The sequence below is a fragment of the Echinops telfairi genome, unplaced genomic scaffold, assembly GCF_000313985.2.
Source record: "Echinops telfairi isolate 266 unplaced genomic scaffold, ASM31398v2 ScPeMD7_5592;HRSCAF=6446, whole genome shotgun sequence".
Taxonomy (NCBI): Eukaryota; Metazoa; Chordata; class Mammalia; order Afrosoricida; family Tenrecidae; genus Echinops; species Echinops telfairi.
The window spans coordinates 31878325-31893126 of record NW_022109491.1 but is presented as its reverse complement, the minus strand read 5'-3'; the positions used below and the strand labels follow the sequence as shown (position 1 = coordinate 31893126).

General features: G+C 51.1%; 1 protein-coding gene across 1 annotated transcript; it reads left to right on the top strand.

Annotated features, from left to right (window-relative positions):
* Positions 1-3826: 3826 nt before the first annotated feature.
* Positions 3827-14070, top strand: LRRN4 (leucine rich repeat neuronal 4). The gene is made up of 4 exons (XM_004698164.2): positions 3827-4499; positions 7398-7602; positions 10653-10790; positions 12151-14070. Exons 1-4 carry the CDS (start codon positions 3827-3829, stop codon positions 13373-13375), a joined length of 2241 nt encoding a protein of 746 aa, XP_004698221.1. The 3' UTR covers positions 13376-14070.
* Positions 14071-14802: the final 732 nt, after the last annotated feature.

Sequence of the window (14802 nt, the reverse complement as noted above, 5' to 3'; positions counted from 1 at the left end):
GAGAAAATGTTTTGAGAAATGATGTACAAATGCGCTTTACACAATTGATGTGTGTATGGATTGGGATAACAGTTATATGAGCCCCTAATAAAATGTTAAAAAAATAAATAACAAATAAATAAAATAAATAAAAGTCTGACCTTATACAATGAACTCCAAATGCACTGTGAGTCAACATTTTCATCCATTCAGGAAGTTGACAGACATCCAGAACGAGGTTTATCATCAATCTACATTTCACCTTTTTTGCAATGAGAAAACCATGTGTACACTTGAGTTTTTCCCATAGTGCTATACTTGTAAACTGTGTTCAACATCACAACAGTCTCTGCAGCATTTTTCCTGAGCAGGAAACAAAATTTCACAGCCACACGTTATTCTCTTAAATCAGTCATCACAAAAAATTAGGTTCAAGCAAAGCTGCTTTTACGAAAAAATTCAGTGGCCAGAGAGGACATTCCCAGGTGACACCACTGGGTGCACTAACTCACAGTGAGTTGCTCAATGGTCACCTAGCAGAAAACAAATGCATACTATGAAAGCTCTGATCGCCCAGCACTATGTTGTTTTAGGGGGTTACCCACCTCGTATGAGTGTCTCTGAATTTGTTTCTCTAGTTAACCTGGCCTAACACAATAAGGATTTGGGACATTGGGTAGGGGGGCAGTGATATCACCAGGATGTACGTTAGGGATGTAGGCTGCACTGGGTGACACTGTGAGAGGGGGTAACCCTGAAAAGTCTATAAAATTGTGGCTCAGCAAAAAATTATTATTTCCCCCCAACTCCTTTTAATATACTTAAAGCATTGAATTGTCTGTGTAGATTCTATGTCAATAAAACTTAAAATTTTTAAACACAAAAAAGAATTCAAATTCTAAAAATAAGTAAATAAACAGGCAAAAAATCAATATTGTTTTACAAAACTATTCCTGTAGTTAGTAATAACAACAGACACATTTTTCATAAGCCCAGCTTATTGTTGCTACTGTTATTAGGTACAGATGAGTCAGTTCTGACTCACAGCGGCCCGATGTACAATAGAACAAAACACTGCCCACTCCTGCTCGATCCTTGTAGTTATTCCTATGTTTGAGCCCACTGTCGCACGCTGTGTCAATCCATCTTGTTGCAGGCCTTGCTCCTTTTTGCTGCCCCTCTACCAGCTTACAGCGACCAAGCTAAAACTCTGGGCTAATGTACTTTTGGAACATCTAAAGTGCTCCGGTCAGAGCTGGCACGGTTGTCCAACTCCCAGGCTGTTTTGAATCACCTGAGTCACCATGGTTTTATCTGTGTGTCACAAGCACCAGCGTTGTTTTCCTTGCTGTTTGTCCCTCAGCACATCCATCACCACTGGTTTTGTCAAATGTTCTGATGTGGCATTGTAAGATTGTGGTGATTGGTATTTGTGAACGTATATTTTTTGAAAAGGAAGTAGTAATTAATGAGAAGTCCAAAAAGGCTTCTGCCTGGTTTCTCATCCTGTAATGAATAAAGTTGTCATTCAGTATTGAAAGATTTTACAAAACACTTCTGTTATTAATGCTCACATAACTTTAAAAACAGTCCACATAAGCGATCCAGAACTCTCTTGATCACCTTCGTATGCCGGGATTAGGATTGGGAAGGGGCATTACTGAGGCGTCCACAGAGTCTAATACAAAAAGCCACCGTGAGTGGGGAGGGGAAAGAAGTGACACCACGAGTCACCACAGTGGACGATCCCCACCCTAATGAGGCCACTGGTGGGGATAGCCTCAAAGAAGACCCTCAAGGACTCTCTGCTACCCAATTCAGCCAATGTCAGTTGCCCTGGGCTTCCTCAGGATTGCCGCATAAAGACTGACAGGAGGAAAGAAACACAAAGTACTGGTCTCAGGATCCTCACGCACAAAGCTTGGGCAATTAACCCCTGGCGGGACTCTCAGATCTTCCAGCGGGGCTGGGCAAAGGTGGTGGGGATGGGCTGCAGATGAATAGCTCTCCATCCACAGTACCCACCTCTGCTCTTGGAATTCCTCAGAGATGGGTGCTGGTGCTGGAAGCTCAGCTGATACCCTCAGTCCGTTTGCCAGGAGGGCTGAAGCAGGGGTGTTCTTTCTGTCCTCCCCAGGCTGACCTCTTAGGAAGGACTAGCACCCCCATGATCACCACGCTGCATTCCAGAGGAACCAGACAAACTCCTCCTGGGAACTGGTTTGTGCCTGATCCTGTTCCCCGAGCCCTCCAAGGCCCCCCTGTCCTTCCAGGCAGCCTCACTCCCTCACCCTTCACCATTCAGCCCCCCAGGATCTCCTGAACCAGGAACCACCTGGCCAGCCAGGCGAGATTCCTAAGAGGTGAGAACACTGCTGGGGCTGAGAGCGCCCCGTTAACTCTTATGCGCAGTTTGGCCCCAGAGAGCGGACTCCCTTCACTCCTCAGGTTTGGAGAAGGTAGTGCAAGGAGAGGAGGAGATGGGGATGGGCTGGAAGGGGCAGGGCTCACTGCTCTCTCTCCCTGACCCCCCCCTTCCTCCCGCCCCCGAAGGACAGGCAATCAGGGTGGTGGCTAAAGACAGAGGGGTCTTGGTGAAAAAGAAAGGGCTGCAGATGCTGAGGCATCTGCGGAGGGGAGGAGGGGAGGAGGGGCAGCTGGGGAGTGGGCCTCCTCCTCGGGCCTCCTCCGGCATCCCATGGAGTTGAACTGCTGGTGAAGCGGTGGGTTCCTGCAATCTGGGGGTGCTGTCCTGCAACAGGACAGCTTCCACGTGAGTAAGTCACACTGCTGGACACCTGGACTCCTGCTCTCAGTTTTCGGGAACTTCTCACTGCCTTCCTTTGTCCCCAGCGAACAAAGGGGAGGCCCCTGCCCTGGAGTCTGGGCTCCTAAGCAATCAGAAGAGAGGGCTGGGGAGGCAAGGCTGCACCTTGGTGTAGCCCGTGAGCCTGCTTGGTAACTGCTTTGCTGTCACACGCCAGCCCACAGCAGCCTGCTCTCCCCCCTCCTCTGGGGCCACTGCTTAGTCATCCCTCCAGGGCTACGCTGGCGCGCTGGCCCTACGGGCAGGCGGGCCCTATGACTGTCCTTAGAACTCACGTGGAGCCGGGAATCACTGAATTCCAGCCTCCTACCTTCAAAGCTGGCCGGGGTGGTCTTTCCCTCTAGTGCAGGCAACCCTGAGCGTGTTTCTAAGAAAGGGCCCCCAGAACTGATTTTAAATGTGATCTGGAGACTAGGTGGCAACTGGAGTTTCACCCAAACGGACAAAATCTAGGGTAAGTCCCGTGTTAATCTCGAAGCAGCTCGTCCCCTAAGAGGCTCATCCATTGGTTCCTTACTAATAAAACCTGATGAGGAGCCCCGGAGCACTGAGGTAGGATCCCTGGTGGCATCGTGGTTAGACGTTTCCGCTCAGTGAGCAGTTCGAAACCACCCAGAGCTCTGCAGGAGAAACAGGGCTTTCTACTCCCGTAAACTTGAACTTGACAGCCTCGGAAACTCACGGAGCAGCTCCACCCTGCCCAATAGGGTCGCTCTGAATCAGTGGCATCGACTCAATGGTGGTGGGTTTGGTTGGGGTTTTAACTGGTGCACCCGGGAGAATTCAGGGTGCGAAAGGGCCTCGCTTTTCCCGCCTGAAGCTGGTGGCTGTAGGTGTTCTGACTCACAGCAAGCCTGGATGAGCTAAGGAGAGGCAGGCAGGGCGGGGTCGTTGGACACCGGCTGACCCTGGGGGACGTACCTGGGCCCAGAGGGAGTGTCTAAAGGGCGAGGCCCATTTCTTTTTCTTTTCCGCAGGAATTCAAGGGCCATTTGGCTGTTCTCTCTCCAGCCACCCGCCATGGGCTGGAGCCTGCTGCTGCCCCTGCTACTGCTGCCAGCGCTGCTCCGGGGCCAGACTGGGCCGCCCCCGGGGAGGGTCCCGCTCTTCGGGCTCACTCAGCAGGGCCCCTGGGCCGCCGGCGGGGGCGACCACGACCAAGCCACGGACTCGCCCTGCGCGGGGATCCCTGCCGGCGAGGCCACCTCGGTGACGCTGCGGAACCGCAGCCTGGAGCGCCTGCCGGCCTGCCTGCCCCGCGCGCTGCGCAGCCTCGACGGCAGCCACAACCTGCTGAGCGCGCTGAGCGGGCCCGAGCTGGGCGCGCTGCCGCGGCTGCAGCGGCTGGTGCTGCGCCACAACCGCATCGCCGAGCTGCGCTGGGGCCCCGGCGGGCCCGCGGGCCTGCGTGCGCTGGACCTCGGCTACAATCGCCTGGCCGCGCTGCCGCGCTGCCCCGCCGGCCCCGCGCCCAGCCAGCTCCGGGCGCTGCACCTCGCGGGGAACCCGCTGCGGAAGCTCCCGCCCGGCGCCTTCTCCTGCTTCCCGGCTCTCCACGCCCTCAACCTCTCGTCCACCGCGCTGGGCGACGGCAACCAGGAGGCCATCGCGCCGGCGGCGTTCGTGGGGGCGGACGGCCGGGCCCTGGAGATGCTGGAGGTCCTGGACCTCAGCGGCACATTCCTGACGCACAGTGAGTCCAGCCCGGCGGGGAGTCCCTGAGGATCTGAGCCAGGAGCTGGGCCTGGGCTGAGCTGGATGGGGAGGGCAGAGGCAGGGCTGGGGGTTCCGGGATGACTCCGGCGTCTAGTGCCCAACAGGTTTCAACCATAACACCGACTGGGTTTTCGGAGACAAACTGGGTCTTATTGGAAATGCCACTGTGTTAGTCTGGGTAACAGAAACGCATATATGTATAAGAGAGAGTTTTTTTATATATAGGGTAAGTGTACATTCAGAAAGCATCCCAACCTAGTGCTGTCCAAGCCCGTAAGTCCGACTTAGCCCATATGTCTGACACCGATCTACAAAGTCCTCCTCAAACTCACAAAACACACACAATGACGCCAATTGCAGGAGGATCACGGGCCAGTGGGTAGAAAGTCTTTGAATCCAGTGCCGGTTTAAGCATCTCAGCGCTGGCAGGGGTCTCCACGTGGCTTCTCCAGCACCCACGGCTGCAGCAGGATAGGTCCTCAGTGATGTCTCCCAGGGAGTGAGCTTTGTTAGCTGAAGCAGGGAACTGGCTAAGGCAGCAGCACCCTAGTTCGACCATCAACAAGAGACCCGAGAACTAGAAAGGCGAGGCTCACCGAGCCATTTATCTTTCCGCCCTTCAATCAATCCCTCGTGTGTCCATCGGCCAGGTTGGCACAATAAACCCTAACTATCTCAGCCACACAGGAGCTTGTTAATGTCACCAAGGTTATACGCCTCCGGACTCGTAGCGACAACGGAAGGAAACACTGCCTGATCCTGGGCCATCGCTCCATTGTTGTGTTCCAGTCCGTTGTTGCAACTGCTGTGTTAATCCATTGTGTTGTGGGTCTTCCTCCTTTCGGCTAACCCTCTACTTGACTGAACATCATGTCTTTCCCCAGGAACTACTACTTATGACTGGTGTGACCTACGTGAAACAAAGTCTAGTCATCCTTGCTTGTAAACAGCATTCAGGCCAAGATTTCTTCCAACACACAATGATGCCTTCATCTGATGTTTTTCACCAGAACCATAACTCAAGGGCATTACTTCTTGCTTAGTCATCTTTGCCTTGTCCCATTTCAAATGCATATGAAGTGGATAAAAATACCATGGATTGGGTTGGGTCAGGTTTGCTTTCACAAATTTTTTTGCGCTTTGACACTGTAAAGAGGGTTTTTGCAGCAGATTTGCCCAATGAAGTGCACCGTTTGATTTCTTAACCGCTGGCTCCATGGGCGTTGACTGCGGATCCAAGTAGAATGAAGTTCTTCACAACTCCATCTCTTCTCCATTCACCATAATGTTGTATCTTGGTTGAATCGTGAGAATTTTGTTTTCTTTATGTATAATCCATACTGGCGGCTGTAGTCTTGTGTCATCCTCAGTCTTGGCTTCAAGTGCCCTTGTCTCATGAAGCAAGGTTAATGAATCTTTCCCATCTTCTATTGCCACATTCTTCTGCATAGAGTCCAGCTCCTCGGTTTATTTGCACACCATACCAATGAAAAGAACATACCCCTTATCCACACCTTCTCTGCTTTTAAACCACGTAGTATCCTTTTATTTTGATCAAATGACTGCCTCCTGGTCGATGTGCAGGAACTGCATGAGCAAAATGGAGTGTTCTGGAATTCCTTTCTTTGCAACGACATCCATGAGGGATGTAAACTGTTGTTATCTCGGTTTTACATTTGAGGAAACCAAAGCCCAGAGAGTTCAAATGATATGGCTAGTCCAGTGGTGTCTCCGAGTTCAAACCCAGGCTCCCAGACCCAGATTTTAGTCATTCTGCTCTGAGATAGCCCAGCACAGCCAGGTAAGTGGAACTGTGAATGAATTGTTCAGGGTTGGTTAATAGATAGATTTAGTACCAAAGGTGCACTGAGTAGCAAGCAACTGATGCTCTGGACTGAGTTCATCGATTTGTCCACTCAGTTGGCTAGAATGGCTCCTGTCACCTGTCACTTTGGATAGAGTCATCCAAACAGTGTAGGCAAGAGGCAGGAATACTGGCACTCCTATGTGTTTGGGGCTCTGATTTGCAAGATTGGCTGTACTTCTTTATAGCTGATAACACTCCATCTGTCTGTAAGCATCTCCTCTACCACAGATAAAGAGAAAACAATGCTGAGAAAACAGATGGGAAGGGGCAGGCTCTCCATGTTTTAAAGAGTATAACATATTCAGGTTTCTGGGCCTCATCCCGCCTTGTTCTTTCTCATCTCCCTCCTTAAAGTCTCTCTCTCTCTCTCTCTCTCTCTCTCTCTCTCTCTCTCTCCCACACACACACACACACACACACACACACAGAGTTGTCATCAAGCTGGCCCTGGCTCATAGAGACCCTAAGTGTGTCAGGGAAGAACAGTGCTCCATAGAGTTTTTGGTGAGTGGCTATCTGGAAATAGATTGCCAGGCCTTTCTTCCAAGGCACCTCTGAGTAGACTTGAACCTCCAAATTTTGGTTAGCACTCACATGCTTATCTGTAGATAGCACCTTATGTACATTCTTATGAAATCAGTCCCACTCCTGGCAGTCAGGAGAGTGAAGTTGGGGTTTTTTGTGGTTTTTGTGTGGGGTCTAAATAGAGGGTGTGGCCGGTGGCATATCTGGAGACAAGTATCATAAGTTTGAGTCCTGCCTCAATCCCTTTCCAGCTACGGTGTCTTGGACAAATCCTTCTCGTCTCTGGCCTAGATCATCTCATCTACAAAATGGTGGGAAGAAACGTTGTAGTTTCTTCTGGCTGAAATAGCCTACACGTCCTAAACTCCCAAGCCTGTTAACAGCCTTCATGCTCCCGGTGACCTTCTCTACTCTGTTGTTTCCTTCATCCCTCCTGGGCTCTAGCCTCCTGAAGGAGTGGGTGGGGTCCCCTCTGTGTTTCAGTTCAGTCGGAATGGATCAGAGACCTGCCAAACCTCACCTCCCTCTACCTGAGGAAGATGCCTAGGCTGAAAAGCCTGCAAGGGGACATTTTCAAGATGACCCCCAACCTACAACATCTGGACTGTCAAGACTCCTCAGCCCTCAGCTCTGTCCACACACACATCTTTGAAGACACGCCTCACCTCCAAACTCTTCTCTTTCAAAAGTAAGTGTTTCTGAGACGTGCCTGAAATTCGCCCGTTGCACTGTGTTGAATATTCACGTCAGCGAAAAAAGCATTGCTACCAGGATCCCAGTTCATACATAAACATGTACGCGCCAAACAGAATGCGCTGAGACGTATCTCTGCAATCAGTAGACGGCTGCAAACAAGTTCTCTCAGCAGCCCACTGTCTTAGTTTCCTTATGATGCCTTAAAAAAAAGATAGAAGAGTCCAATCAAAACAAAAGGGGATCTTGTGGGCCAGGTAAATTCAAGGCAGAAAGGCCAGCCCCTTCTCTTTTGTCTGCACGGTACCACAACTTTTTCTCTTTAGACTTCTTTCACGTGAGTCAAAGTCCTCGCACCCCCTGAGTCCTGGGGGAGGTTTTCCCAGAGGTAGCCTGGAAGCTGAAGTGACTTAAGTTTCCAGAGAGGATGCTCCATTTGCCTCAAGGCAGGGGTTCTCAACCTTCCTAAAGCCTCGACCCTTTCAGACAGTTCATGTAGTGGTGACCCCTCCCACCATAACATTATTTTCATTGCTGCTTCATAACTGTAAATTTGCTACTGTTATGAATCAGGAGACCCCTGTGAAAGGGTCATTTGACCCCCAAAGGGGTCACGACCCACAGGTTGAGAACTACTGCCTTAAGGGAGACATTGCGTCCTCCTCCCTTGTGAATGGAGTTCCACCAAAGCCACCTTCAAAGCCCAGCTCCCCCACCTTCCAATCCTCAGACTGCTTAGCCCTGGGTGCCGAGTTTGCATAGCCTCTTGTTGGGGCTCTGCTTGTCCTCCGCAGGTGGTCAAGTGCCTCACTTTAGGGTAGGCGGAGCTCTGCTCTCGGTGGGTTAAACTTTGGACTATTCACCGAAAATCCATAGTTTGCACTCACTTGCCTGCTCCGTGGGATAAAAATGAGGCAGTTGGCGTCCATAAATTGACAGCTTCAGGAACCCTGAGGGGCAGTTCTACACTGTCCTAAAAGCCTGCTGAGTTAGAATATACTCAGCATCAGTGGGTCGGGATTTTGCACCTCATGTGTGGGTCTCATCCATGTGTAGTCTCTGTTGAACCCAAGACTGAAGGAATTTACTCCGGTAAAGAGTTACAGTCTCAGAAAATTTCAGAGACAGTTCTACTCTGTCCTACAGGGTCCCTATGAGTCGACCTCAACTCCATGGCTGTAAGTTTGGCTTTGCTTTTTTAAATATCCCATTAGAGGACAGCTATTTCTGATTGTAGCTATGGAAAAATATTAGAAATGGCATCTCCTTGGAGTCTCACTCCTGCTGTGAGATTTTGTGCTTCCAACCCACAACCAAAAATCTTAACCCACGCCATCCAGTCAATTCCAACTCACATGGGCTTTCCCGATGGGTTTCAAGGCTGCAAACCTTTTATGGGAGCAGACAGGCTTGACTGTCTTCCAAGGAGTGGTTAGTTGGTTTGAACCCCCAATCTTGTGGTTAGCAACCCAATACCTACCTGACAGCACTCCCAGGACTCCTCGCCAACCAACTAGAAAGCTCTCGTTTTCTTTAAAAAAAAAAAAAAAAAGCGGTAATCATAGCTGCCCCTCAGAGTTCCATGAGGTAGATAATGTAATGAAAGCATTGAAATAGTTTCTTCTTAAACATCCTGCTACTTAACAGCTATTCCTGTGGGTGTGGCCATGTGTAAATGTTAAAAATGGCATCTGCTTATTCATCCAAGTGTTGTTAGATGAAAATAATCTTATTAGTAGAAAATCCCTGGAAAATCTAAGAGCAGGTATTGTTATTGCTGTGCAACTATGAAAAATGGAGTTGTTTTTCTAAGAGAATCAACAGTGGTTCAGAAGCAAAGAGACCCCTTTGCTCCTTTATTCCTGCATTCAACAAGCACACAATGTATATCCCAATCCATTAGACACATAATGTATATCCCAATCCATTGGACACATAAGGTATATCCCAATCCATTAGACACATAGGGTATATGCCATTCCATTAGACACATAAGGTATATCCCGATCCATTAGACACATAAGGTATATCCCGATCTGTTAGACACATAAGGCATATCCCGATTCATTAGACACATAAGGTATATCCCGATCCATTAGACACATAAGGTATATCCCGATCCATTAGACACATAAGGCATATCCCAATCCATTAGACACATAAGGTATATCCCAATCCATTAGACACATAAAGTACATCCTGATCCATTAGACACATAAGGCATATCCCGATCCATTAGACACATAGGGTATATCCCAATCTATTACACACATATATCCCAAAGGGAGAGATGACATGGAGAGCTCTTCACCCACTGCATGGCTTTAGTGAAGATGATGGTGGTGCTTGTGCTTGTGGTAATGGTTGTGACAATGGGGATGACGTTGGTAACAATGGTAAATTGGTGATAATGATGGTATTGGTGATGCTGGGGGTGGTTGTGATGGTGATGAAGAGGAGGGTGACGATGATGGTTATGCTGACGGTGATGGCCACAACAGGCTCCGGGCTTTCAGGGACCTGCGAGTCCAGAGGCAGCAGCAATTCTCTCTCACATTACACGGTGACCGGTAACCAAGGCCCCCAGCATGTGCTGTTATAAGGCAAGTGGAGGTTCCAGACTGGAGCAGGGAGGCTTCTCCAGGCAGAGATAATCTAGACAGCAAGCCCTGTGCAAGGCAGACCTGTCCGAAGTGGGAAACCCACCCTTCTCCACTAAGAACGAGACACGAAAGTGGTAAGGCTGCCCCCGGTGGAAGGCAGATAGCTTGAGATCCTCAGAAGCACAAGGCGGGCTTGTCGAGATCTGGCTCTCATGACGTCCCTCTATCTAAGGAGCTTCCAACAGCTCCAGGGGGTGGGGGGTGGGGGGATTCCATTGTCATTCAATTCCATGTTTTCCCTGAACATCGTATTGTATGCTCACCTGATGAGTGTCAGAGATGAACGGTAATCCAGACCCAAAGCACAATGGCCTAACCAGATTGCTTTTGTTGGTTTGTGTGTGTGTGTGTGTGTGTGTGTGTGTGTGTGTGTGTGTTTCAGCTGCAACTTGAGTTCCTTCCCTCCTTGGACTCTGAATTTCTCCCAGGAGGTGTCCATTAACCTCGTCGGCAACCCCCTCGCTTGTAGCTGTGAGTTGGCCTGGCTCCTTGCGGATGCGCAGAGAATCATCTTAAACAGGTAACACATTTACAAAGCAATGACCGTGGCATGGTGAATCAGCCTCCAGAAGCTGAAGTGCTGTGGCTCATGTGGGGCTGGTTGGGCCACGTTGGGTGGGGCTGCCCTTCCCCATGTAGTTACATTAGGGACCCAGATGGCGGTGGCTCCGCCTCCATCCCAGCCAGCGAGAAGGGGCCAAGAGCAGGGGGGTGTTTCTGTTGTTTTTTTGTTTTTACTCTTCAAACAAACAAACGTTTATCTTTCTATGGATATCTAGATCCCTGTAACAAAATGGAGTGACTTGCATGTCACAAGTTATGACCCACTCAACTACCAGCCACAAGAGTGGCAGTTGAAACGCCCTCCCCCTCCCCACTCAGCATGCAGTGAGGGGCAGTGGGGGGGTGGGGCACGCGAGTGTGTGTGGGGGTGTTAGGATCAGAACAGACCCAGCACAAGAATGACCAGCAAGTGTAACTGAGAACGCAGTGTCCCTTGCCGAGATAGGAACAGGCCAGTTATAACACACCTGGGAGGTTGCCCATGGGCTAGGTTGGGAAGTGGATGCATTCGTTCCATTGGCCAGACTGTTCCATAGGCACAGTCTCCGCTTCCTAGCACAGGTAGTTTTAAGGAGCAGTGCTCTATGTCCTTATTTCTCCCTCCCTCTTGCCGCCGCTAGGAAAAGGGCCTTCCTGGCATCTCCCAGCTTCTGTAGCCCCAGGCATTTCTTGGTATTCCTTGGCTTGGGTTTAGGTCAGGGGTGGGGAACCTTTTTCCTGCTAAGGGACATTTAGATATTTATAACATCCTTCACAAGCCATACTGGTCAGACACTTCATTCCCTCACCCCGTGGTGGCCAGGGGGCTGAAATCCACAAGGTCTGCAGTTTGAAACCACCAGCTGCTCCTCAGGAGAAAGGCGGGGGCTTTCTATGCCCATGAATAATTAGTCTTGCAGACTCAGGGGCAGGTCTACGCTGTCCCATAGGGCCACGATGAGTCAGCACTGGCTCTATGGCAGCGAGCTGAGATGGCTTCTCCTCTGTGAGTGGTGTGAATGGCTTCATGGCCCTTATATAGTCCGCAGACTGGAGGTTCAGTACCCCTGATGTCGACTGACACTTGGTCCCCACCAAACATCAGAACTTAAAGCAGTTAGGCCCTCTCTCTGAGCTTCCGTTTCCTGCTCTGCCCAGTGGGCATAATGACAGGGAATGAGAGTGAGGGTCGCTGGGGTGATGCCTTTAGAGTGTGTAGTATGTGGTACCTGGCAGGTGCGTGTTGATAAGGCTTAAAGAGAAGGGACACGGGTCCAGGAATCCGAGCCGAGGACAAGCAGCCCAACGGCCTTCTAACTGGTTTGCCTCCCTTCCAGGGCAACAGACACTGTGTGTACACCAGCGGCAGGCTCTGGGGGGGTCTTCCCAGCCTCCCTGGCTCTCTCCCAGCTGCCTGGTGTGTGCCAGCCCGACCAAACCACCACCCTTGTTGCTTCAATACCACCCGCCTCTAAGAATTCCACCCACATCCCATCAACCCAGAGTGAGATGCTGGGCTCTCCTCCGTCGCCCCCTACCACGCCTGGCACCAGCCTCTGGTCCCAGCCTGGGGAAGGCCAACAGAACACCACCAATGCCGCCACCCTTCCCATGGAGACCCCGTGGCCAGCCACAGGAGCCCAAAGCAGTACCCTGGAGGGGGGTGCCCACTCGGCCATCATCTCCACAAATGGTTATAGAAATGCCAGTGGCCCGCCCAGGGCTTCCAGCACCGCCTGGACTGCACACCCAAGGGGGCGGCTTATCAGTCGGCCTCCCATCTCAGCTGTCCCCACCTCTTTCACCGGCAACCAATGGGATCCTCTCCCCACGACAGGAAACTCTGTGAGCCAGCCTCAGCCCAACGCGGGGACTCCCCAAGCCCCCCAGCCGAGCCCCTCGGAGGGCGACATCCCCATCATACTGATGGACGACTATAGCGATGAGGAGGAGGCGGTCGGGGAGGTGACAGGGCCGCTTCACCAGGACATCGGGGATTGTGACTACCACCCCTGCAAGCACCTCCAGACCCCCTGCGCCGAGCTGCAGAGGCGCTCACGGTGCAGGTGCCCGGGTCTCAGCAGTGAACACGTCATCCCAGACCCTCCCCGGCTCCTGGGGGTGTCCGAGGTGACCGACACGTCCGCGGTCGTTCAGTGGTGTGCCCCCAACTCCGCGGTGCACAAGTACGAGCTCCACTACCACCCCAAGGGCCAGCCGGAGGCCACGCTGAAGGTGGGGCAGATCCATGCTGCAGCCCGGCAATACCTTCTGTCCGGCCTGGCACCGGCCACCACGTACCACGTGTGTGTCCTGGCAGCCAACAAGGCAGGCCTGAGCCCGCTGCGCGCTTCTGTCTGGAGGCAGCCGTGCACGACCTTCACCAGCAAGTCCAGCAGCTTGCTGCTGCTGGTGGCCCTGGGAAGCGCCAGCGGCCTACTGCTCATCAGCACCCTGGTGCTGGCTCTCTGTCTCTGCTGCCGGATCCGGGCACCCCAGCCAGAGCAGCCCCCCACGCATCTCGTGGCCTACAAGAATCCAGCCTTCGACTATAGGCTCTAGTCTTCAGGAGCTCTGGGGCCGCAGTGGATTCCGACTCAGGCCTCCAACGGGGACCGCGTTGGTGGACTCTCAGATAGAAGGAACTGCCCCGCAGCCTGTGTGCACTAAGGGCAAGCTTGGTGCTCACAATGCCCCCTGCGGGCTCTGAAGACCTCTATGCCCTGGGCAGCCCACAGCTTGCGGGCTCAGCGGGCTGGCCACGTGTTTCTGAGTCCAGGGAAACCTTTCACTCTTCAGCGTCACTGCTTGTCTGGAAACGTGAAGGACAAGGGTGGCCCACTCCCACTGCCTCCCAGGCCATCCACTGTCTCAGTGGGGTTTTTAGCAAGGAGTGGCCTGTGGTACCCAACGGAATATAGGTATGAAGGGGTAAACCCACACAAGCACAGTCCAGCCTCTTCTGCTGTGGGGGACATGACATCCTCAGATTTCCCCAGGATGTTTCCCCACATCAAGGGCAGCTCTGGCTTAGGCCCATGAATGTGTTACCCAAGAGATTCACCCCTGGGGGTTCCTGAGACTGGGGTGGGTAGGTGGGGATGGGGGTAGCTTCTTCTGAGGCTACTCGCTGCATCTCAGGATATGACCCCAAAATAAAGACTTCCAGCTTTGCAGTTAAAACCAGCCTGGAAAGAAAATGTTTTGAAAAGGATGATGGCAACATATGTACATATGTTGTACATTTGTTGTATGGATGTATGGATTGTTTTAAGAGCCGTAAAAGCCCCCAGTAAATGGTTTAAAAAACAAAACAAAAACCAGTTGCCACCAAAAAAACAAAAAGCTCCAGTGTGGGGAACTTCCTTTGTGAAATGGGAAAAGCTTGTCCTTCTTAGGCAGTTACATTTCAGCTTAGAATGGACAAATAAATATGAACTCATCTTTCTTAGGAAATAAAGTAAGCCCACATGGAAGAATTTTCTTTTTTAATGAGAGCAAAGATGGGCAAATGAAAACGTCAAGGCACTATAGGCAGGGGTTAGCAAACAGCGGCTCTCAAGCCATCTGTGGTTAAACTTTCAGTACGTGCATGTGGATCTGAAGTAATACTGAACATTTTTAAAGGTTATTATTCAGGTAATGATTCTATTCGTTTGTAAAAAATATATTTATGGTTCTCAAATAATTTTTAAATTGCTGTGAGGGACAGGATTGGCTCTTGTGTCTCAAGTGTGCTGTCCCCTGTTCTATATCAAACTAAACCCATCGCCATTGACTCAGTTGACTCAGTGACCCTATAGGACAGAGCAGAACTGCTCCCTAAGGTTTCTGAGGCTGTACATCTGTATAGGAACAGACCTCCTCGTCTTTCTGCTGCACAGAGGTAGACAGGTCAAAGTGCACAGCTTGTTGTCGTGAGGTCAGCAGCCCAATGTAGAACACAATAGGCCTCTCTAGTGGGCAAAGCCTCTCTCTGCTCCGAGATG